General features: G+C 34.0%; 1 protein-coding gene across 1 annotated transcript in view; it reads left to right on the top strand.

Moving 5' to 3' along the window:
* The window catches only part of MICU1 (mitochondrial calcium uptake 1), a 193,284-nt gene that overhangs the window by 17,589 nt on the left and 148,743 nt on the right, over positions 1–26,952 (top strand). Inside the window, exon 2 of the mRNA XM_010963199.3 lies at positions 19,066–19,227. Coding sequence (XP_010961501.1) covers positions 19,067–19,227 — 161 coding nt within the window. The 5' untranslated portion in view covers position 19,066. The remainder of the gene's footprint in view (positions 1–19,065; positions 19,228–26,952) is intronic.

Here is a 26,952-nt window from a genome sequence, read left to right as displayed (position 1 = left end):
CTTCTTTGTAGTGTTTGTGGTGTTGTCTTTTGTAATGTCTTTTATGATATCTTTTATTATACCTTTATGTTTTTTATGGTTATTTTTAATATACTTCAGTCTTTTATATTTAATATTTTTGTATTATTTAAAATATATTTTCCTACTCTGATGTCATAAAGATAATCTCATATCATTAGCTAAAAACTTTACTTTTTTTTCTTTTATACTGAGGTTTTAATCCATTTACAATTGCTATTTGTGTATCGTGCAAATCCATTTTAATTCTTTCCTTATGTATACCCAGTATCCCAGCTCCATTTATTGAGAAGTCTTCCTTTTCCTGTTGATTAGCTATTCCACCTCTGTCATACATGAAGTACCTGTAGTATATGGATCTGTCTTGGGGCTTAAATTTTTTTTTCCATTGTTGTATGTATGTTTGTACCTCTGTGTCTTAAGTACTAAGATTTGTAATGAGTTTTAATGTTAGAGCAGGTTCTCCTATCTTTTTTTTTTTTCAAGTATGTCTTTCTTTTTTTTCTTCTTATTTTTCTTCTTCTTCTTCTTTTTTTTTTTTTTTTTTTTTTTTGTCTCTTTGTACTTCTGTATTCATTTTAGGATCTAGGTCAAAGTCCACTGAAATCCCATTGGGATTTTTTTTAGGATTGCATCGATTTTGTTTGGGGGAGAATTGCCATCTTTACAAAATTTTGTTTTTCAGTTATTATGGTATATCTCTACATTTGTTTAGGTCTCCTTTAAAGAAATCTTTCAGTGAAGACTTGTAATTTTCTCTATACATTTTTGTACATCTTTTATTAGACCTATTCCCAGGTCCTTTACATTTCTGCTTTTTACTTCTGTTTGTATTTTGTTTTTATTTTAATTGTTGAGATGGATACTTTATTTTGTTCTTTCTTGTATAATGTATTTAAAGCTAAGTATTTTCTTTTAAATAGTGCATCCCACAAGTATTTTTAAAAGCAACTATATTGAGATTTATTAAAGTATAGTTTACTTACAATAAAGTTTACCCTTTTTTGTGTACTCTAGGTTTTGATAAGCACAGTCAAGAGAAGTATCTTGATTCTGCTTCAACTCCAGAAATTGCCTAATGCATCTTTTGTGGTCAGCCTCTGCCCCTTACCCCAGGCCCTGGCTACCACTGATCTCTTTTTCTCTTGCTATGGTTTTGCCTTTTCTGCAGTGTCATATGAATGGAATCATATAGCGTATAACCTAGCTTTTAAAACTGCTTTAAAATTATCATATAGTAAAATTGACTTTTTCTTGGTATACAGTTCTGTGAAGTTTAATCAATGAATTTTAATAATACAGATTTGTTTTACTACCACCACAGTCAAGATACAGAAAAGTTCTCAAACAACCCCCTCATGCTATCCCTTTATAGTCACATCTTCCTCTACCTCTATTCCTTGGCATCTACTGATAAATTCTCCATCACTAGTCTTTTCTTTTCAAGAATGTGTATGTATGGAATCATGCAGTATGTAAGCTTTGAGGCTGGCTTCTTTCACTCAGTTTAATGCATTTGAGATTCTTCCAAGTTGTTGCATTTGTCAAGAATTCATTCCTTTTTATTGTGGTTGTTTTCCATTCTATGGGGATGCCACATTTTGTTTACTCATTCAACTGTTGAAAGACATTTGTATCATTTTTAGTTTTTGGCAATTATAAATAAAGCTTCTGTAAACATTCATGTACAGGTTTTATGTGAACATAAGTTTTCATTTCTCTAGGGTAAATACCCAGAAGTGGATTGTTGGGTCATATGTGAAATATGTTAAACTTCATGAGAATATGTCAAACTTTATTCCTGAGTGACTGTGCCATTTTGCATTCCTGTCAGCAGTGTAGGAAAGTTTCACTTGTTTTGCATTCTTGCTGCACTTAGTATTCTTAGCAATTTTTCTTTTAGCCAAATAGGTGTGTAGTGGTATCTCTTGAGGTTTTTTTTTTCATTGTGATTATAATTTGCACTTTGCTAATGGCTGATGATGTTGAGCACCTTTTTATGTGCTTATTTGTTTATGAATAGAGCAGCTGTGAACATTCCTTTATAGGTTTTTGTGTGAACATGTTTTCATTTTTCTAGAGTAATTTTACCTAAAATTGAGCTATTTTTTTCATAAATTGCAAAAGACTAAATTTGAGGTGGTGTTAGAGTATGGATTCTCCAGAAACCTTATGCACAAAGAAAGTTCACACCCACTCACAAGTTCTTCCCATGGATCGCAGCCAGAAGCTCACCTGTAAGACCAGGGGAAGGGAAGGAGAAAGAGAAAGCCCTTCTCAAGGATTCAGCCCCATAACTGAATAGCATCCACCGCAGTGAGAAAACAAAAAGCTCATTTCACGCCGATTACCCCTAAATAACAAAGGCCTTAATTACCAGGGAGGGGTAGCAAACCCTGTCACCTCAGAGCATTGGTGAAAATCTATTAGGGCTATAGGAGGGAAAAAAAAAAAGAAATCCTCAACCCCTAGGGGAGGGGCGGGAAAATGTCAGAAGCCGAGATCTTCAAAAGTCTACATCTGAGGAGAGACAAGAGCTACTGAGAAAGCCTGATGCCCAAGACCCAGTGACACAGGGTCACTGTTGAAAATCGTGGCTAACCTAGGACAACAGAGAACCCATTGCTCCCAAGCTAGCATGTACCAAGTAACAAGTACTCAGAGGAAAAATGACATATTACATACAAAGGAGCAAAGGTAAGAGTTCCAGAAAACTTCCTGGAAAGGATGAAAGCCAATTTCTGTTGCTATTCCTTCATTCCTGGATTTCCAAGTTTTCATCCAGTATTGTATTTTTTTTCCCATCTGAAGAACTTTATATAGTTTTTTAGAACAGGTCTGTGGGCAAAGAATTCTCCTAGAATATCATGTTTTGACACTACAGATCTTATTTAAATCCTGTAAAGAATGTTGGGTTTTTTTCTTTAGCAGCCAGTTGGCCTAGTTATGTTCAGGCTGCAAATTCTGACCCACCTTTAATGGGTTGTAGTTTCAATGTCAGTTCAGTTTTCATAGCCTTTGCACTGCTATTCCTGTTTGTCCCTTGTATGCACCACACAGTGGCCAGTCTTGAACCTTGGTGGTTGTCTACCCCATATTTTAGTTCACACATCCTTTGCTCTGTTGCTTAGGGTAAGATCCACAACGTGTACCTTGAAGGTGAGCTCAGGAGATCATACTGAATCTTATGGTTCACTTTATTGAGCTTCTCTTCTCTGTAATATTCCCAACACTTACTTGCTCCCAAGGACCCCTCTTCTTTTGATTCAAACCTGAAATTTTCCTTTCTCTACCCTGTCACATAATTCAACTACTTCGGCTTCCTGGATCTAGTGACCAGAGGATAGAAAAATAAACAGAAGAGATACCCAGTGCTATTGGGACCCAGTTCCTCTGGTTAGAAAGGATTTTTCACTTCTGATTTTGGATGACTTCCCAGCTGCTGGTCCTCTTTACTCATGTAGGAGTGCTTTGTTGCTGGGATGGGAGAAAAGGAAAAAAAGACACACACACACACACACAAAACCATGGGATTTCTCCCACTCTCTCTTACTCATAAAAGTCTCTTTTCCCACTCATCAAACCAGAAATAAATGGCTCTTCTTGGAGATCTTTCTGTTTGCATTCAGTGCACACGTCTGGTATCAGGCTAAGTTTGAATGCTGGCATGGAGAGACCAGAGGAAAAAAAAGGGAAACTCATTGCCATTTCAGTGCTCCCTTGAGATCTGTTTCCTTTTCCATGTTGCCTGCTAACATTTACTTTTTATATTCCTCAGGTGATTACTCCATCCAGGGCTTTTAGTTGCATGCAGTGGGAGAAATAGGAAAGGGTGTGCTCACTTCGTTTTATCTGGAGCCGGAACCTCTATAACCAAGTTTTAAATACTTTTCATTAGGAAAAATTTGAGACATAGACAAAATTATGAAAAATATCTTATATATTCCAAACCCCCATGTACCTATTACTCAGCTCCATCATTTATCAACATTTGGCTAGTCCATCTATAACTTCCCACTCCCACTGTCACTTGACTTTTAAATGCAAAACTCAGATGCCATTTCATTTCATGGGGTCAATTTCTATAATTTTTATGTGTATTTGAAAATAATGTGTACTATGTAGTTCAGTGTTCTACATATGTCCATTACATTAAGTTGTTCATCATGTTGATAAAAATATTTTGTATCCTTACTGGTTTTAAAAATATTCCTACAGATACATTTTTTTCTTATCCTGCACAATCCTTTTTGAAGTTCTGTAAGGTAATAATATGTTGTTGTGTTATCTAAGTCTAATGTATTGTTACAGGGTGCTAAAAATAGTTTTTTTTGGCCTTAAACTTTTTGTTCAGAGTAGTTATTTTAAGCTGTTATGGAAATTAACAATAGCTTTAGAACCACATATGATAAACATGTTATTCCTGTGATATGTTGTTATCATGTCAGTATATTACATATTTGAGTTCTAGCTAAAAAATCTTAAAGGTTTGAGAAATGCCTTTTTAGTTTTGACAGTTACCTTCCTAATGGGTGTGAGGTGGTATTATCATTGTGGTTTTCATTTGCATTTCCCTAATGACCCTTGGCAACTTTTTTTTTTTTTTAACTGTCTCCATAGTTTTACCTTTTCCCAAATGTCATATAGTTGGAATCAATAGCATGTAGCATTTACAGATTGCCTTCTTTTACTTAGTAATATGCATTTAAAGTTCCCTAGTGCCTTTTCATGAATTGATAGCTTATGTTTTTTTCAGTGCTGAATAATATTCTATTGGCTGAATCTTCCACATTTCATTAATTCATTCACTTACAGAAGGGCATCCTCGTTGCTTCCAAGTTTTGGCAGTTTTAAGTAAAACTACTTTAAAATCCATGTGCAGGTTATTGTGTGGACATAAATTTTCAACTCCTTTAGGTAAATATCAGGGTGTATAATTACTTGATTGAATGGGAAGAGTATGTTTGGCTTTATATGAAACCACCAAGCTGTCTTCCAGAGTGGCTGTACTCCAATGCATTCCTATCAACAATGAATGACAGTTCCTGTTGCTCCAGATCATCTCCAGCATTTAGTGTTTTTAGTGTTCCAGATTTTGGCCATTGTAATGTGTATTGGTAACTTGTGGTTTTAATTTGCATTTCCCTGATAACATATGATGTGGAGCATGATTTCGTATACTTATTTGCCATTTGTATGTCTTCTTTGGTAAGGTGTCAATTTCATATGAATTTTACGATGGGTTTGGGGGTTTCTTTTAAATGCCAGAAATGGAATTTTTTTAAAGAATAAACCACATACACCTCTTCCTCCTAATTCTATTCCTTATGTAGGAAATAATTTTGTCCCTGTTCATATTTTTTCATTTTCAGCCAGTTAACACCAATGTTTTAATGTTTTGATGCTTAAAAATGTTTATTCATGCAGAGTCTTTAATTTTGTAATGGATAAATTTCTATTATATTGGTTGCTTTTCTAATCTTGTTAAAAATAACAAAACAAGAATTATGAATTTCTAGCTAGATGAATCTATGGGATTTAATTGAGATAATGAAAGTATTTGGAGAGGATGATGAAACCTGATGAGTGCTTTCTCATATTATGTTTTTTTTTCTTCTTTTTATTTTTCTAATTGAAGTACAGTTAATGTAGAGTATTATGTTAGTCTCAGGTGTCTAACATAGTGATCCAATAATCAAATACACTATGAAATGATTACAAGTCTGGTAACTGTCATCATACAAAATTATTGCAGTATTGTTGACTGTATTACTTATACCGTATACATCCCATGACTTATTTTATAACTGAAAGTGTGTTTCTCTTAATTCCCTTCACCTGTTTTGTCCAACCCTCCCATCCCGCTCCCCTCTAACCACCACGCGTTTGCCCTCTGTATTCGTAAGTCTGTATCTGTTTTGTTTGTTCATTTATTTTGTTTTTTAGATTCCACTATAAGTGAGGTCATATAGTATTTGTCTTTCTCTATTTGACTTCTTTCATTTAGTATAGTACCTTCTAGTTCCCTCTATGTTGTCACAAATGGCAAGATTTCATTCTTTTTTATGGCTGAATAATATTCCATTCTCTCTCTCTATATGTATATGTGTCTCTATATATGCATGTCACATCTTCTTATTCATTCATCTATCAGTGGATATTTAGATTACTTCTATATCTTGGCTGTTGTAAATAATGCTGCATTGAATATAAGGGTGCATATATCTTTTTGAATTAATGTTTTTGTTTACTTTAGAAAAATACCCAGAAGTGAAATTGTGGGACTATATGGTAGTTATATTTTCAGTTTTTTGAGGAACCTCCATATTGTTTTCCATAGTGGCTGTACCAATTTACAGTCCCATCAACAGTGCACAAAGGTTCCCTTTTCTCCACATCCTTGCCAGCATTTGGTATTTGTTGTCTTTTTGATGATAGCTTTTGACAGATGTAAGGTGGTATTTCCTTGTGGTTCTGATTTGCATTTTCATGATGTTTAGTAATGTTGCATATCTTTTCATGTGTCTGTTGGCCATCTTCTTTGGTAAAATGTCCATTCAGATCCTCTGCCCGTTTTTTAATCAGATTTTTTTTTTGATATTGAGTTGTGTGAGTTCTTTATATAATTTGGATATTGACCCCTTATCAGGTAGGTCATTTGCAAATATTTTCTTCCATTCAGTAGAATGCCTTTTCATTTCGTTGATAGTTTCCTTTTTGTGCAACAGCTTTTCAGTTTGATGTAGTCCTATTTATTTATTTTTGCTTTTGTTGCCCTTGCTTTTGATGACAGATCCAAATAAATATTATTAAGACCAATGTCAAAGAACATGCTTCCTGTGTTTTCTTCTACAAGTTTTATGGTTTCAGATCTTACATTTAAGTCTTTAATCTGTTTTGAGTCTATTTTTATATAGTGTGTAAGAAAACAGTCCAGTTAATTGTTTTGCATATAGCTGTCCAATTTTCCCAGCACTGCTTATTAAAGAAGCTGTCACTTCCTCATTGTATATTCTTGCCTCCCTTGTTGAAGATTAACTGACCATATAAGTGTGGGTTTATTTTTAGGCTTTCTGTTCTATTCCATTATTTAAAATGTGTCTGTTTTCACTCTAGTACCATACTGTTTTGATTAATGTAGCTTTGTAGTATAATTTGAAATCAGGGAATGTGATACTTCAAGCTTCATTCTTCTTTCTCAAGATTGCTTTGGCTATTTGGATATCCTTTGTGGTTCCACACAAATTTTAGGATTATTTGTTGTTCTATTTGTGAAAAATGCCACTGGTATTTTGTTAGAAATTGCATTGAATCTGCAGATTGCTTCTGGTGGTATGGACATTTTAACTATGTTAATTCTTCCAATCCATGCATAGTATATTTTTCCATCTGTGTCATCTTCAATTTCTTTCAACAGTGTCTTAAATTTTTTTAGAGTATAGGTTTTTTCACCTTTTTTGTTAAACTTATTCCTAGATATTTTCTTCTTTAATGCAATTGTAATTAGGATTGTTTTCTTAATTTATCTTTCTGATGGATTCTTATTAGTGTATAGAAATGCTACAAATATCTGTATGTTAATTTTGTATTCTGTAATGTTACTGAAGTCATTTATTAGTTCTAATAGTTGTTTTGTTTTTTTTTTTGTTTTTTTTTTGGTGCAGTCTGTAGAGTTTTCTGTTTATAGTATATCATCTACAAATAGCAACAGTTTTACTTCTTCCTTTCCAATTTGGATACTTTTTATTTCTTTTTCTTCTCTGACTGCTGTGGCTGGGACTTCCAATACTATGTTGAATAAAAGTGGCAAGAGTGGGCATCGTTTTCTTATTCTTAATCTTAGAGGAAAGCTTTCAACTTTTCCCCATTGAGTATGATATTAGCTGTGATTTTGTCATATAAGACCTTTATTATGTTGGGGTACATTCCATCTGTACCCACTTTGCTGAGAGTTTTTAATCATAAATAAATGTTGAATTTTGTCTAAAGCTTTTTCTGCATCTATTGAGGTGATCATATGATTTTTCTCCTTCATTTTGTTCATGTAGAGTATCATGTTGACTGTTGACTGTTGTAGATGTTGAACCATCCTGCATCCTTGGAATAAATCCCACTTGATTATGGTGTATGATCCTTTTAATATATTGTTGAATTTGATTTGCTAATATTTTGTGGAGGAATTTTGCATCTATGTTCATCAGGGTTATTGAATTGTAATTTTTATTTTTTCTTGTATCTTTGTTTAGTTTTGGCATCAGAATAATGCTGGCCTCTCAGAATGAGTTTGGAAGCATTCTTTTCTCTTATTTATTTATTTACTCCTTATTTATTTACTACATCCTAATACGCACATAAAATAGTTTCAGAATTGCTGACGCATATACTTGTGGCAAGCAAATTTACAAACTAGAATATAATATTTACTTATAGTATCTTTTGTCTGTATCCTGACAATATACAGTGAAAATACTATTTTCCAAAGTTACCTAAGTGTAATCTTTTCTTCCTTACCTCCTTTGATGTGCTTATATTATTCATTTTTAATACAATTAGATTCATTTCTTATTGTTTGCGTTCCACACTGGGTACACTTTCAGTGCTCAGACAAGCTATTTACAGCTCTAATTTCCAAGACTTGAATTAAAATGTAGGTTAATGTTTTATGGAAGTTTTAAATATTGAATCTTACTCATCTCAACACATTAGAACATCCTAGAAGTTTTAGAAAATTTATATTGGTTATCATTATTTGTGTAGTTTCCTGGATGATTTTTTTGCTTTTGTTTTAAATAGACTTTCTTTGGTTGATTTTGTGTGTGTGTATGTGTGTGTGTACAGTTGTTCAAGGAAGGGAAATTGCTACTCTTCAGTTCTTTTACCAGATATGAGTTTTAGGTTTTATCATTGCAGTAAAAAGGTTCTATGGTGTGTGTACGTGCATGCGTGTCTGTGTGTGTGTGTATAAGTGAATTGTTGAGGTTCTTGGATGAAGGAATGTTTCACAGAGTATCAGAAGGTTCAGTACTATAGGATATTGACTTGCTTTTCCATAGCATCTTCATTTAGCAAGACTGTGTACAAAAGTTCTGTGTCAAACCTAACATTTCTGTGAGATGACTCTTGTACCTACGGTTGTGTTTTTTTTAATTGTTCGAGACTTCAGTGACTTAAATTAACTTTACATTCCCAAATCATTTAAAATAGTTCTTTCTCAGACTAGGAATAGACTTACCGTATGACCCAGGAATCCCGCTCCTGGGCATATATCCAGAAGGAACCCCACTTCAGGATGACACCTGCACCCCAATGTTCATAGCAGCACTATTTACAATAGCCAAGACATGGAAACAGCCTAAATGTCCATCAACAGATGACTGGATAAAGAAGATGTGGTATATTTATACAATGGAATACTACTCAGCCATAAAAACCGACAACATAACGCCATTTGCAGCAACATGGATGTCCCTGGAGAATGTCATTCTAAGTGAAGTAAGCCAGAAAGAGAAAGAAAATACCATATGACATCGCTCATATGTGGACTCTAAAAAACAAAAACAAAAACAAAGAACAAAAACAAAAAAACAAAGCATAAATACAGAACAGAAATAGACTCATAGACATAGAATACAAACTTGTGGTTGTCAAGGGGGCAGAGGGTGGGAAAGGATGGATGGGATTTCAAAATTGTAGAATAGATAAACAAGATTATACTGTATAGCACAGGGAAATATACACAAGATCTTACGGTAGCTCACAGAGAAAAAAATGTGACAATGAGTGTGTATATGTCCATGTATGACTGAAAAATTGTGTTCTACACTGGAATTTGACACAACATTGTAAAATGATTATAAATCAATAAAAAATGTTAAAAAAATAAAATAGTTCTTTATGGTATCACTTACATGTGGAATCTAAAAATAATAATATAATAATAATGACACAAATGAACTACTTATTATTTATAACTTAGATGATTGATTTTTTGACTATGTGTAAGCACATTTGACTGTCCTTTATGATTGGATTACCACATTCTGTTGATTCTTATTTAGTGGTTGGCTTTTTTCCTTTGATAAGTATGTAAGTTTAAAAAGCTAAAGCTCTAATCTGTTCTTAGAAACAATGATCAATACATATATGTAAACTAAAAAAATGTGCAGTATATTGTATATATGTATTTACATGCAATATAATATATATGTGTAAAATGTAATGATTCTACCTAATAAAACTGAAAAAGGAAAAAATAATATAAAATAAAATAGCTTTTTCTCTGCTGTTGAGAAATACTTCTTGGAACAGAGTTAGCTGAGATGTGAGGTTTCCTTATTTATGCTGTCAGTAACATCACTTTGAGCTATGAAAATGCCTCTTGTCTAGACGTGAACATTAATCTCTTCTGTATTTTGGCAGTCATCTTGGTGTCTTCATTGCAGAACTTTCAGACTGATTCATTTCATCTAAAAGAAATGTATGGAAAGATTTAAAAATTATTTGACTTAATTAAAATCTAATATATTGTTGCATTTTTAGAAATGTCATAATTGTGCAGTAAAGATTATATTTCCAATAGCTTATCCCCTTCCTCAGATAAAATGACAAAGCAATAGAATGACAAAGGCTTCTGAGATAATGCATTCAGCCAGAGTCCTTTGTTAAGAATGCTTAGCTTTTTCCTAAGTAAATCATCTTCCTTGGAGCCTTTCTTGAGCTCTTTTCCACTTTCCAATGTAATACAATTTTTCCTTTCTTTCAGTTTATGTTAATATGTTCTTGTAGCCCTTCCCTTTTTTCCTGCCTTTCAGTATGGTTATATGAATAGTTATTTTATGTGCACTATCAAATTATAAGGTGTTTGTGTGTCTTGCTCATCTTTGTGCCTCTTGCAGTGCTCTCACAGTATCTTGCTCAATAAATAGCTAATGACTTGAATGAGGTAATGGCAGTTGGATGTTTTGGATTATGTGAAATTTTCTTAAGCCAGTGAGGCTAGTGTAGGATAACTATTCAGGATAACTTTCTTCTTCCAAAAAGTAAAAAATACCTTTACATATTGTTTTTCTGAAATGAACTCTTAAAGCGAGAAAGGATTTACAAATAACCACTATGCCCTGCATCTCCCTGCCTTATTAGAGAGGATAAGGCTTTTACTGGTCACCTAGCTAGGTAGTAGTAAAGGTAGAGAGAGACTGTAAGTTTTCTGTATCTACTCTAGTGTAATTGAACAATAATACTTACTTATTTACTGTTAGTAATAACTTCAGATTCATTAACTGGTCCTGAGAAGACTAAAACATACTAAGAAGACAAAAACATACTTCATATTGGTATATTTGCAATCTCCTTGGCAAATTGACAGCTATATATTAAAATGATTTAATAAACAAAAACCATAATAGTGGTATAGAATGTTAATTCTATAGGAATTTAGAGGAATAAATCAACAGTGGTAATGATCATTTTACGTAACTTTTATGGGTAAGATGGGATTTCATTTGAGTCTAAAGAAGGTCTGTTCAGATGAATTGTACAGAAATAGTTTGTCACATTAAGATATTTAGAACCAATGATAGAACCAAGCCAGAAACTTGACTATCCTTACTTGCAGTCCAATAGCCTGACTATTATATAGTCAATATTTTAATAATTACTTGGCATTATTCAAATTACTGTATTTCTGTTTAAGTCAACAAACATTTGACTGTGTCTAATGCCCAAAGTATTGTATTAGGCGTTGTGTATTGTATTAGGCACAGTCCTCATGTTTCAGCCTTCATGCAGACACATAAGCCCCATTTAGTGAGCTCTGTGGGTATATAAACTATGAATATGAAATCACTGATAAAAATATCATCTGAAGCTACTTAAATCTGAAGTCCATACATCTTAAATATAGCAATAGCAAATGCTCATTTTTTTCCTGTTATTTATTCTCCTATGTTCATGACAACTGTTGTTTTCATAGATTGCATGTACTTTAGGGATAATACACATTCTTTGCAAAGAAGTAGTATTGTAAATATCAGCGAACTAAATATGCTTGTTTATGTTTACACTATTGCTTAGTGTGTTCTTAATAAGTTGTTCTAGGTTGTAGCTTTAATAAAATAAGTTATGAAAAAGTACGTCCATCTGTGTTGTGAAACACTGAAGTAGCTGTGTCCCTATACTGCAGTTGAATTGGGCATACTGTAATTTTTAGTACGTGTGAGGTGTAAATTTTAGCTTATGTGAAGATGAAATACTTGAGGGATATTTTTGAGAGCATTGTTGCTGTTTAGATTAAATTGTTCTTTTCAGTAATGTGATGAATGAATAATCTTCAAGTATTTTGAAAGTATAACCAGCCATGAGAAAGCAAAACATTAGGTGGGAAAAATCTTCCCGGTCAGCTCCAGTTGGATTGAATTAGAAAAGTATTGCAATGGTTCAGGTTAAGGAAGTTCTAGCATTTTTGTTGTTGTTGCTTAATAAAAATAACATTCTACTCATAAATAACGTTGAATGAAATAGTGTTAATATTACATCTAACCTGAATATATTATTTTGTATCTAAAAACAAAATCTAGATGAAAAGAATGCCCCTGTTTTTGCAAGTAAGAAAAGATGAAGCCTCAAGGATGAGAATATGACTGGAGCAAAAGAAAATAAATACAGCTTAGTATTCTAATAGTCCTCAGAACACCAATGATGAACTCTTGAAAAATAAATATTTTCAAATTCATTTACTATAAGGGGTATATATAAATTAAATTAGTTGGGTTTTATCTATCATATAGATGGAAGAGATTGAGAATAGCAAATACAGGGAAAGGAGTACCCTGATACACTGCTGGTAGGTATGTAAATTGGAATGTCAGTATTGAAGGGTAATTTGGCAATATCTATCAAAGTTAAAAATGATCACAGTCCTTTAACCTAGCAGTTTCATTTTTAGATATCTGTCCCACAGATATACCTGAAAAAAAATAATAAATGTGCAGGGAAAAAAGTCTCTGTAGCTATATTTGTAATGGCAAGTATGGAAACAACCTTGCTGTATTAATTGGCAAATAGTTGGAAATTGTGAAACAGTCATACAATGAAATACTCTGTAGTAGTTAAAAAGAAAGAGGTAGATCTGTATATCCCTTGATGGAATGATTTTAGATTTATTATGAAATTTTGAAAAGTTGCAAATGTGTATGGTATGTCTATTATATAAGACAAAGGATAATGTAAAGTATCCCAAATGCTGAGTATGTTAGTATACATATGCATATGTAATATTTATATGTAAATATATAGAACAGTTTCAGGAAAGATAGATGCCGTCTTCTTTCTGAGGTTACTTCTAAGGAGAGTGGTAGAATTCTAGATGTATGAAAAAGAATATATACTTTGGCTAGTAATAATGTGTCCATGTTGGTTCTTTGATTGTACCAAATATGCCATACTAATGAGGGATGCTGAGGGTAGGGGAGCATGTATGTGTGAGTGGGGAAGGCTATATGTGAACTCACTGTATTTTCTGCTCAATTCTGTTGTGAACCTGAAACTGCTCTAAAAAAATAGTCTATTAATAGAAAAAAGAATATATAGTTCCTTTATATATTTCTCCACATTTTCAACAATAAAAATGTATTCCTATATTATTTGTAACAAAAATGCGAGTAGTGTTTCTTATTCCACACAAAAATCTGTTTCATGTCCAGCAAAACAGTATTCCCATCATGTCCCCTTCTTTACTCTATTTATCGCTTTCCCCAAACTTGATTACATCCCAGGCAAAAGGAAAAGTGAGTGTGGTTCCCTAGGGTCAGTGACTCTGGCCATAGAAAACTTATGGGAAATTCTCACTGGGGTGGAAGTTGGAATGAAGTGACAGGGCAGGGGGGGGGCAAGATGTCACCACAATCCAAGACCTGGGCCTTGAACCTTGAAAATCCTCAAACTGGATCTTATCATTGCCTTGGAATTGGTCAGATTCAGAGAAGCTTCTTTAGACTGACTGGTACCACGGGAGATTGAAATGTAAACCAGACTGCAGATTGCCAATTTATTAATTTACTATGAGAACTAGAAATTCCCATCTTTTGATCAACATGTTCTCTGCTTGAAAGCAATCTACATAGGAAGCTGAATTATAATCACAAGTTACTTAGGGAGCATGGAAGTAGAATAAAGGAGAGTTAAGTATATAATTCAGATTTTTAATGCTGAGGCTCTGTGGCCTACTGAATCCAAATCTATGGTTAGTGTATAGCTGCCACTGGGATGACTAGGGTGAATCCTTGTGGGCACTGCAGAGAGTGCTGATTTTACAGTGTAGTTCTCAGACAGCAACCATATTTCCAGGTTCATGGGGTGCACTGAATCATCACCTGCGTATACTAGCTGGGCCATATGCTATATTCAGTTCTAGAAATACAGGTATAAAGGCTACTCAGTCCTTATTTTCTCAGGCTCTTAGTTCATGTAAACTAAACACTTTGAAACCTTGAAGTTTTAGTTAACTGAGGTCCGAGTTTTGTTGGTGACCAAATTTAGGTAGGTCTCAGAAATCTATCACGGCCTCACAATTAACAGATGCTGCTTTGAACAATAGTGCTGGGTAACAATCAGTAATAGTACAATGGAGGTTTATGTAGGCCAGCGTCGGGATTGGAAGAGGCAAACAGTCATTCTTTAAATGTGCCGTTGCCAGAGGTCATAAATACAAGGAACATAATACCTTAGAAAGTGCAAGCAGATATTTTAAGTCAGGCTCAGGATAAGGTCTGGAATTCTAGTAGTTCGATAAGTTAAATCAAGATGTGCCAGTAATAAGAGTATCAGGATATGAATTTGATGTAAGGCTTATCTTACTAGGGAAATTTGCTGTGATATGGGTTGATTGCTGAGATGTTGTTGAGCCTGAGCCCACTTGTAAGGCTGCTAAATGACAGTCCTTGGCTGAGGAGAATGAAACATCTACCTGGGCCTGCCTTTTATTTTTCTTCAAATGAAAAGTTTAAACATAAACTCTTCGACCAGAGTAATCATTAAATTTTATTTGTGTCATTTACATTATTTAATAAATTTAAAAATGCACATATATTTTACATTATTTTAATTGGCACACACATATTACCTTGTATTGTCTTTAAAATTCAATGAAAATGCTCATATGAAATACTATATCTTTGTTTTCATGGATACATACATAAGCATAGTTTTTTAAATGAAATAGTGTATCATAAAAATCTCCCTGTCTTTTATGTCACCCATCTCCCCCCTCCGCCAGCATACTATATATATGCTATCCCACATCTTGCTTTATTAAGATAACAGTATGTCTTGAAAATCTTTTCAAAGCTGTACATAGTTTTTAAATTTTTCTTTTTATTGCTACATGGTATTGCCTTGTATATATTTATCATAGTTTAACCAGTTCTCTCTTGGTCATCCTTTGGGTGGTTCTTAGTCTTTTGCTGTTTGTTACAAACTATGATGCAGTGAATATTGTGTGTGTGTGTGTGTGTGTGTGTAATTTCAAAGGTATGTGAGTATATCAGTAAGGTATTATATCAGAAGTAGAATTGCTAGGTCCAATATGTACGGTTTATATGGGTGATTTTGATGAATATTACCAAATTGCCCTGCATGGATTATATCAATTTACACATTCCTCAGCAGTTCCATTTCTACAGCATTGTCAACAAGTGTGTTTTCAAAACTTTTGGATTTTGCCAGCTTGATGAATGAAAAGCAGTATGTTAGTATAGTTTTAATTGCATTCTCTTATTACTTAATTTGTCTTTTCATATTTACTTCTTTTTCAACTATCTTTTTATATCTTTAGCCCAGCTTCTGTTGTTTGTGAAATAATATTTTAATAATATTCTATGATTATCGTTTTTAGTATTTATCTTACATTGTATTCAGTTTTACCATTGTTTATCTTTCTGTAGTTGGACACTTGATCTCCTTTTGGAGTATGGCTATTGTATTTATTTTGCTGAGAATGGTTATTAAAAAGATTTTTTCTCCTTAAGTTATTTATTTGGGAATCAAGAATTTTATGATGTATTATAGGTTTTTGTACTAATTAGCTATGAACAAACTACATGACTTATATGGATCTTAGTTCCTTCACCTGTTAAATAAGAATGTTGAATTAAGTGATTTCTCTCTTTCTGTGACCCTTTGAAATTTATCACAATTTATTAAGCATAATAGTTTTAAAATAATAGAGAAACAACAATATACTGTAATACTATATGTATGTATATATGTATATAAGATGATATTCTGCAGCAATGATGTACTGTTACAGGTTTTTAAAAAACTTACTCAGTTTCTTGTTGGATAAATAATGCTTTTCTTTTGTAACAAAATTATCTTTTACTTGCCTCCCTTGACATTTCTTGATTAGAAATACCTATTCATCTTTTTTCAGTTCACATCAAAGCTGTTTTTTAGAGGCATACCTTTTTTGTGGAGGGGAATGGGGACTGTTAGGGAAGAAAAATGTACTGCTTTTGATGTAATTTAATCCATGCTATAAATGTGCATGTTAATCTTCATTACTGCAAAAATGCTGCCAATTGGCCTATTCAACTTTCCAGACTCAATTGGAAAGCTGGTCTCCTTAAATCTGTTTAAATGTCTCTCATCAAAAATTAACACATTCAACTAGCTACACTATTTCTTTTCTACAAAGCTGGGAATTAAATTATAATAGAGCCTGTTCTCAGTGGGATAATTTTTTTTACCTCTGTTTACTTGGCATCTATGAAAACTGCACTAGAGAAGATGGATAGATATATCTTTTGATGTGTACTTTGGGGAATGAGATTAAAACCAGTGGTGAACTGAGATGTAGATAGTAACATCTGAATTACAACATCAAATGTAAGTGGAATGTTAGTATAACTCAGAGCCTCCAAAGTGTAAAATCCTCTGGAGCCGTAGCATACAGAAAAGGATTCTCAAAGCTAATAAATCTTGAATATGTGATATGGTCTTAGTCCCTTCCCCCAACTGAAGTAGATTAAGTAGATTACCTCTTTTTTCACCAGAGGTATGAGAGCATTAAAGAGGTAAAAGAAGCCCTACAGCTCGTGAGGCAGTTCTCATTTTATCAGTGAATAAACTCTTCCCTGAAGAGGAGAGATGAGCGTCCTTTGTGCACAGCTGTTTAGTGGTAGAGCTGAGACTAGATCTGGGATTGTCGGATTCCTATTACTCCATTTCACTTTCTTCCATATTACTTAGTGTTACCATTATTGTTTTAATTTCTTTACCTTTTTTGTCTTCCACATCTCCTATGCAGGTAGATATTTGTGTGTGTTGACCACTGATATCTGATACTTTTGTCTTTTTGGACATTTTTATTTTATTTTGTTTTTGGTTTCTGTACTTTCCACCCTAATGTAGGCACTCATAATACTTTCATTTATTAGTTGCCTCTGACTGTACTCACTACTTCCCTGTTAAATCCCTCTGCCTACCTGGTTCTTTGCATTTTATTCCATTCACTGCTGGTAGATAGGTTGGAATTCTTTTTAAAATGTTTTCATCATATTCTTTTCCTAGTTAAGGACTTCAGTGACTCCCCGTTTGTATATGTGATCAAAATTCTCAGTTCAGCATTCAAAGGATCTTCTCAAGTGATCATGGCTTTCCTGTTTGATCATATGTCATGAATGTCTTAGTTATGCTCATTTTTGTTATAGACAAAAGCAGTGCTGCATATGTGAATGCATTTGTGGGTTTGGAAGATGTTAATTTAAAAATGAATCAGAAGTTGATGGGCAGAAAGAAAAGATAAAAGGCAGTCTCCTTGCTGCTGAATTTTGCTAGAGTATGTGCAATAAAATGAGATGATTTCTAGGATTGGGAGGGATATAAGAATTTTGTTGCTGAAGCTTAGGTCATAGGAAATACGAGAAAAAAATTAATTCTTCCCAACTTTATCTGTAAGGGTAAGATTTAGCTCCAGCTTTGAAATTGGACCTCGGTTGAATGAAGGAGGCTAGGAGAAAGGTTTAGTTAAGAAATTACAGTTGTAGGTCCCAGAGAAGAGTCAGTAACCGGCTCAGTGATGTTAGGAGAGAGCTAAGTAGTCTAACTTGAGTTGAACCCAAATAATAAAAGACAGTTTTCTTAGTATGTTGGAGCTGAAAGTATACTTAGGAGCCAGTACCTGTATAATTTGTAACTTGACATTTTTCATGTTAAAGTGAAATAGTTAAATATTTTAAGCACCCGTGATGTAACAGACTCTGTAGTAGACTATGTGTTTACAAAGAGGAAAAAAAAATTTTTTTGGCCTTAAAGGAAGCTAAGAGCCAAGTGTGTGGAAGGGTAGGGGACAGCAGCACTCTTACGTATGATCAGTATATGAATTGCCATACGTACAAAGTGGAGATAATTTAAATTAGGAAGAAGTAAACTATGCTCTGAGAAAGTTAAAGGGGAGATGCATGGATAATTTGTATGATTTGAATGAAATGCTGCTACAAAAATTCACGTAACCGAGAAGAAATACTCATTTCTCCTTCAGTTACCTGTGGATGGCTTTACAGTGAGTTCTTTTGGTATAACACTTTAGTAAATTTCTCAGACATCTGTGGCTGTTTCCTTACTACACTGTCTCAATTTCAGCCCAATTGGGAATAGCCCGTTTACAAATTTATTCCTTTTTTGTTGCTCTAGAACAGCATTTTAGGTACTGGCTGCTCCCTGTATCTGATGTCTCTTTACTCATTAATACTTAGTTGCCTGTTTTAATAAGTAATACTTCATATCAAACTTTCCCTCTTCAAATTACCATGTGGTTTCTTGTCTTCTAATGGTGCCTTGTCTGATACAGCAGGTTTATAAGCAGTAGTACTTTTCTTATATGATTGTTCTGAGAATTAAATGGGATAATACATAGTATTGCAAAGTGTTTAGATTGCCGTCTATCATTGAGTAAGTACTTAGTGTTTGTTGGTGTTGTTAATACTGTTATTATCATCATCATCATTGTCAAAACCACCAGTTAGGAATAACATTTCTACTTTTTGTCCACAGGATGTTTCGTCTTAACTCACTTTCTGCATTGGCAGAACTGGCAGTGGGCTCTCGATGGTACCATGGAGGATCACAGCCCACTCAGATCAGGCGACGGCTAATGATGGTGGCTTTTCTTGGAGCATCTGCAGTAACTGCAAGTACTGGTCTCTTGTGGAAGAGGTCAGTATTATCTGAGCATCCTGTTCCTGCATGTACTTTTACTCTTCCAGTTTCTCTGCTATCTTAAAGGGATTGATTTCTGGCTTAACTTTGTATCAACATTTCTTGGCCAAATCATTTGGCATTGATAATATTTATCTATGAAATAAGATGTTTCAGGAAAGTGAGCTGTCATGTCAAAGTAACAAATAGGAAATATTCTGCTTCAAGGTCTGCCTGTCTCTTCTGCCAAACAATTTGTGTAATTTACCAATTTAATAATTTATCGTGTACAATTTAGTGGTTTTTAGTATATTTACAAAGTTGTGCAGCTATCAACAGTATCTAATTTTACAAAAATTTTATCATCCCTAAAGAAATCCCATGCCATTTGACAATCACCTCCCACTTTCCCTATCCCTTCCAGCCCTAGGCAACCACTAATCTAATTTCTGTCCGTAGATTTGCCTATTCTGGGCATTTCATGTAAATGGAATCATATACTGTATGGGCTTTTGTGACTACCTTCATTCACTTAGCATAATGTTTTCAAGGTTCATCTATGTTGCACCATGAATCAGTACTTCACTCCTTTTTATAGCCAAAATAATATTATCCCATGATGTGGACTGTTTACCACATTTTGTTTATTTGTTTATCTGTCAATGGCTATTTAGGTTGTTCTACTTTTTGGCTGTTATGAGTGATGCTGCTATCAACATTTGTTTACAAATTTTGGGGGTGGAATATATTTTCATTTCTCATGGGTGTATTCCTAGGAATGAAAATGCTGAATCTTATAGTTACTGTGTGTTTAACTATTTGAGAAACTGCTGGACTGTTTTCCATTCCCACCAGTAATGTATGAGTGTCTGTGCTTACGTGTGTGAGTGTGCATGTGCATGTGTTCATGCTTAGATTTCTCATCTGTAAAATAGAAATAATGATAGTATCTATCTCATAGGGTTGTTATGATGATTATTAAGGGTGAGAGTGGTGATGGTGAAGAAAGGAGAGAATATTAGCAAAAAAGACTGACTTTCCAAAAAAAGTTGGGATCATAATATAAAAGATCTTATGTACTGTGTGAAGGAGTTGAGATTTTAATCTTAGCAGTGGTGAACTAAGGGGTTTTAAAACAAGATATTGGCAATAGACAAGTTTTAAGAGAGATTAATATAGCAAAAACAGCGAGATAGATAAGAGTGAGGAGAAGCTACTGGCAGACGCTAATACTAGTTTGAGATGATAATGAAGGTACAGGACCCTTAGAAATGGATAGGCTTTGAAATTTTTCCAGGTAAAATGAACAGGAAGAGACAGAGAGACAGAGATCAGATTGAGGGACAAAGAGGGAAGGAGGAAGAAAGAGGGGCAAGAAAGAAGGAAAAGAGGAAAGTAGGGAATTCAAGTTTCATCTATATGTAGCACTTGTCAATTTCTTTTTTAAGGCTGAATAATATTCCATTGTATATGTGTCTTAGTCTGTTTGGAGTGCTATGACAAAAATACCATGAACTGGATGGCTTATAAACAATAGACATTTATTTCCTATAGTTCTGGAAGCTTGGAAGTCTAAGATCTTGGCAGCGGAAGATTCAGTGTGTGATGAGGGTCAGCTTCCTCATTTTCACTGTAACCTAATGTGGCAGAAGTGGGCAAGGGAGCTCTTTCAGGCGTCTTTTAAAAGGACACTAATTCCATGATGATAGAACCCTCATGATCTAATAACCTACAAAGGCCCCACATCCTAATACCATCACCTTGGGGGTTAGGTTTCAATGTATACATTTAGAGGGAATACCTTCAAACCATAGCGATTATGTACCACATTTTATCCATTCATCTCTCAGTGGGCATTTGGGTTCCTACTGTCTTTTGGCTATTGTGAGTAATGCTGCTGTGAACATAGGCGCACAAATATTTATTTGAGTCCAAATAATTGCTTGAGTGGATATATATATATATATATATATCTGTGTGTGTGTGTGTGTGTGTGTATGTATACACACATATATATATATCTTTGTAATATGTTAAAAAATCAGGAAACGTGAGGCCCCTAGTTTTGTTCTTCATCTAGATTATTTGACTATTCCAGCTCTTTTGTAGTTTCATATGAATTTTAGGATTGTTTTTTTCTATTTCTGTACAAAAGATATTGGGATTTTGATAGAGATTGCATTGATTCTGCAGATCTTTTTGGGTTTCAGTTTTTCAATGTTGAATTCTTCTCAGCCTCTCCCAAAAAATAGAATAGGAGAGAATGCTTCCAGACTCATTTTACAAGGCCAGCATTACCCTGATTCCAAAACCAGACAAGGACACCACAACAAAAGAAATTATAGGCCAGTATTCCTATCAAAATTCCAATGGATTTTTCACAGAAATAGAAATTTTAAAAATCCAAGAAATAAATCACCTTACATATAGTCAATATTTGACAAGGAAGCCAATAATACTAAATGGGGAAAGGATACCCTCTTCAATAAATGGTGTTGGGAAAACTGGATAATCACCTACAAAAGAATGAAAATGGACCCTGTCTTAACACATTCACAAAAAATTAACTCAATTGGATCAAATATTTTAACATAAGCACTGACACTGCTGAAGTCCTATAAGAAAACTTAGAGAACGAACTCCTGGTCATTGGTCTTGCAACTGTTTTTTGGATACTATACCAAAAGGGCAAGCAACAAAGCAAAAATCAACAAGTGGAATTGCATCAAATTAAAAAACTTGTGCACAGCAAAAGGAAACTATCAACAAAATGAAAAGTGAACCTGTGGAATGGGAGAAAATATTTGCACACCATGTATCAGTTAAGGGATTAATATCAAAAATGTATGAAGAGCTCATACAGCAAAATAGCAAAAAGCACCCCAATATGATCCAATTAAAACTTGGGGCAGGGAAACTGAATAAATGTTTTTCCAAAGAAGACATCCAAATGACTAACAGGTACATTAAAATGTGCTTAATTTAACATCACCAACCATCAGGTAAATGTAAGTCAAACTCACAATGAGATACCACTCACACTTGTTAGAATAGTTTTCCTCAAAAAGACAAAAGAGATCAAGTTCTAGCATAGAGAAAAATAAACCCTGTGCACTATTGGTGAAAATGTAAATTGATGAGAAAAAATATGGAGGTTAATAAATAAGTTAGACTGTTATAAGGTGATAATACGTATTGTAACCACATGACCAACCACTGAAAATGAGTACAGTGATAGATGAAAAAAGCAAAAAGAATAAATGAATGGAACAATTTTAAAAAATGGAGGTTTCTCAAAAAATTAAAAATAGAACTATATGACCCAGCATTTTCTCTTTTTTGGTATCTATCCTAAAGAAATGAAAACAGGATCTTGTATTGATACCTGCACTCCCATGTTCAATTCAGCATTATTATACAATAGCCAAGATATGGAAACAAGCTAAGTGTCCATTAATGAGTAAATGGATAAAGAAAATACACACACACACACACACACACAATGTTTTTCAGCCATGGAAAGAAGGAAATCCTGCCATTTGTATCAACATGGATGGAACTTGAGGGCATTTTGCTCACTGAGATAAGACAGACAAAGAAAGACATATACTGTATGAGATCACTTATATGTGAAATCTCAAAAACCCAAAGTTTATTTATTTATATGGAGTACTGGGGATTGAACCCAGGACCTTATGCATGCTATGCACATACTCTACCACTAAGCTATATCCTCCCCTTCTTGTTTATTAATCTTTTACACTATATATCATTCTACTGTTTTATGGCCTGTAAGGATTCTGCTGAGAAATCTCATTATAGTCTCATGGGGTCCTCTTGTACAGGATAAACTGCTTTTTTCCCTCCTGCTATTAAAATTCTCCCAGCTGCAGCAGGCCACCTCCTGCTCTTCTTTGTTCTCAGTGGCCATCAGGCTAGCAAACTATGCCACTTCCAACAACTGTACAAGTGTAGTGAGCAGAAACCTGTCCCTTGGATAGCCCTCTGAAGAGCCAGAATATTGGATACCCATTCCATTCTTCTCTTTCCTCCCTGAGGGAGGAATTGCTGGCTGAGATATTCTTTTCCAGTGTTGAGCTATGCCTACTGTGGGGAGGGGCTGACATAGGTAAAGTGAAATTGTTCCTTTTATCCACTTCAATGTTTCTGTTCTTAGCATTGTGCTTGCCTGGTATAGTACTACTCTTAACTGAATTTGGGAAATCTCACAAAGGTATTTTGATCTGTATATCATTGTTAAATCAGTGTTCTTGGTGAGGACAAAGGTTGGGACTTCCTGTTCTGCCACCTTGCTGGCATCTAATAATTATTTTATTGTATATTTTATGTTGTGAATTTTACATTGTTGAATGTCTGAATTTTGTTGTTTTCCTTTAAAAGTTTTGATTTTCATGTTGGCAGGCAACTAATTTACTGAAGAACCTGCTTGATCTTCCAAAACTTATTTTTAAGCATTAAAAAAAAATACATGAGTATTTTTGCTCTAGGGCTAATTTAGCCCTACTAACAAGGCATAACTCTTCTGCAGTCTTTGCTAAAAACCTTGGGTGTTTAGTGACTTGTCACAACTTGAGCATATTCTGCTTGTCAGTTCTGGAAATTATTTGTCCCACAACTGCTTGGTAATTCTTCTTTACCCAATTTTGGATAGTTTAATCCTAAGAATGCCCAACTTAATGTTAACTCAGGGAAACCCCATGTGGATTTATGGAAGTTTTTCTTTGTTTAATATCCTCCTCTCTGGTCCTCTTCCCCACCAATTCCAGCCACCTCAGTCTCTACAAACTTTGATCTGTCTTCTAAATTTAGCATGATCACTGTATTGTACTTGGAATTCTACTCATAATCTGGAAAATGTCTCCAAACAGAACTTCGGGGCAATTATAGGCATCTTTTTTCTTAGAGAGTTGCTTTGTATAGTTCAGTATCTAAAAATGTTTGTTTTATTTTTTTAATTTTTTTTATTTTCTGTATCATCCCCTCTGTGGGAAGGCAAGTCTTGTGCAGTTACTCCACTGTGGTTAGAAGCACAAGTCCTCTTTCTGTACATCATTGTGTTTCATCAATTCTGTAATGTTTAATCATTATATTACTATATCATAACCACAATGGGAATGAAATGGGAAAAAACAAAGTGATTCTTGTATATGTGCGACTCTTTAGGTGGTAATAGGGTGTAACCCATGTATTATACGTGAGCAACATTCAAAGTATCATGGATATCAGCCTGTAAGTCTGTCAGGAGAAATTATTAATGCTGTTTAATTAAATGAATAAACTAATGTGTGGTTAGGAGAGTTTCTGTTATACCAGATAATACTGAATGTCTGTAGATTTTCTTTTTTGAACTTTAAGTTTTTGAGAAGTTAGCTCATAAATCACCCTTTCCAGAAGGCTTTTCTTGACCTTCTCTGTCCTTACATGTTCCTTTATCATTTCATTTGTTGCTTTCCCTATTGACTGTGAACTTCTCGAGGACAAAGATGGTCTTATTCATACTCATCCTAGCAACCAGTATAGCTCTTAAAGTGCTTAAATGATGAATTAAATGAATACTGTCTCTTTTCTTTGTGGATAAATAGTTTGGATCTCCTCTTTACCAGCCCATCATCTTTTAGCTACAAAAGACTCTTTAGAGGGAAAAATGCAGTGAAGTGATCCAGTACCTCACTTGGTCAAGGTTGAAAGGAAATTTGAACTAAGGTCAAACGGTCGTTTTTGAATCAGATTGGAAAAAAGCTTAAGTCAGTGTGATAGTTTCTTGTTGCTTTTTAAAAACCTGTTATTTTTAGGCTTTAGCCTTGCTTACAAATTCAAATAATTCTTTGCCTTTTTTAATATTCAGAAAACATTTTTTCAAGTAAATGAAATAAAAACTATTGGTTTAAATCTTCTCTAAATAGTCAAATGAAAGGAACACATTTAGAATTTTCATGATTGAATTATCTTAATCACAGTTTTTTTTTCTAACCCCCTTTCTGGTCAACATAGGACTTCCATTTTGTTTCTTAATCAGCTACAGACATTGTCCTCTTTGTAAGACACTAGGTTGGAAACTCTAAGAACTTTAAAAATACAATGTCCACTCTTCTTAATGACTTTATCTGTTAGATTGAAACATATGGCATTGCTGATTTTTGATAGTTTTTGATTTGTAAAACCAACAATGGCATTTCGGTCCACCTGGTAAAGAGCAAGGTAAATTCTGGGAAAGCAAATAACCATAAAGAGTACTAAATTATATAGTATGGTTCAGTCACTAAACGGTGTAGGAGTTTGAAGGAAAAGAGTCATTACCATTATTATTATCAGTTTCAATCTCTAATCAGCCCAAGGAGCGTCTACTCAACATTCAGTTTTTTCTTGCTATTGATAATTGAATAAACCTGGAAAGCCCTTCAGATCATTTGTCTTCATGTAGAATTTTTTTTTCATGTACAAATTTTTATCTGAATACCTGTTTGCAGTTCTTTTGGTCTCACATTTCTTCTTTCAGTGCATTTTTTTTTAACTGTGGTAAAAATATATACAATATAAAATTTACCATCCTTGAATATAACCTTTAAAAACCGTGAATCACTATATTTTACACCTGTAACTTATATAATGTTGTACATCAATTATACTTCAATTAAAAAAAAAGAAAAAATTTACCATCGAAGCCATTTTTAAGTATACAGGTCAGTAGCGTTAAGTATATTCACACTATTGTCAAACAGATCTTCAGAACTTTCCATCTTGCAAAACTGAAAGCCTATACCCATTAAATAGCAATTCCTCTGTGCCCCTTCTCTGCATCCCCTTGTTACCAACATTCTAGTTTCTGTCTATGAAATAGAGTATGTTAGATACTTCATATAAGTAGGATCATACAATATTTGTGTTTTTCTGACTGGCTTATTCTATTTAACATAATGCCCTAAAGGTTCATTGATGTTGTAGTATGTGACAGGATTGCTTTTCCTTTTCTGGGGTCTTTTTTTTTTTCAGTTTTCTTAAAAAAATTTTTTTAAACATTTTTTATTGATTTATAATCATTTTACAATGTTGTGTCAAATTCCAGTGTTCAGCACAATTTTTCAGTTATACATGAACATATATATATTCATTGTCACATTTTCTTCTCTGTGAGCTACCATAATATTTTGTGTATATTTCCCTGTGCTATACAGTATAATCTTGTTTATCTATTCTACAATTTTGAAATCACGTCTATCCCTTCCCACCCTCCACCCCCTTGGCAACCACAAGTTTGTATTCTATGTCTATGAGTCTGTTTCTGTTTTGTATTTATGCTTTGTTTGTTTGATTCTTTGTTTGTTTGTTTTAGATTCCACATATGAGCGATCTCATATGGTATTTTTCTTTCTCTTTCTGGCTTACTTCACTTAGAATGACATTCTCCAGGAGCATCCATGTTGCTGCAAATGGCGTTATGTTGTCGGTTTTTATGGCTGAGTAGTATTCCATTGTATAAATATACCACATCTTCTTTATCCAGTCACCTGTTGATGGACATTTAGGCTGTTTCCGTGTTTTGGCTATTGTAAATAGTGCTGCTATGAACACTGGGGTGCAGGTGTCATCCTGAAGTAGGGTTCCTTCTGGATATAAGCCCAGGAGTGGTATTCCTGGGTCATATGGTAAGTCTATTCCTAGTCTTTTGAGGAATCTCCATACTGTTTTCCACAGTGGCTGCACCAAACTGCATTCCCACCAGCA

Source organism: Camelus bactrianus, chromosome 11 (genome assembly GCF_048773025.1).
Source record: "Camelus bactrianus isolate YW-2024 breed Bactrian camel chromosome 11, ASM4877302v1, whole genome shotgun sequence".
Lineage (NCBI taxonomy): Eukaryota > Metazoa > Chordata > Mammalia > Artiodactyla > Camelidae > Camelus > Camelus bactrianus.
Note: the sequence above shows the minus strand (reverse complement) of the source record. Positions and strands in the feature narration are given on the sequence as shown.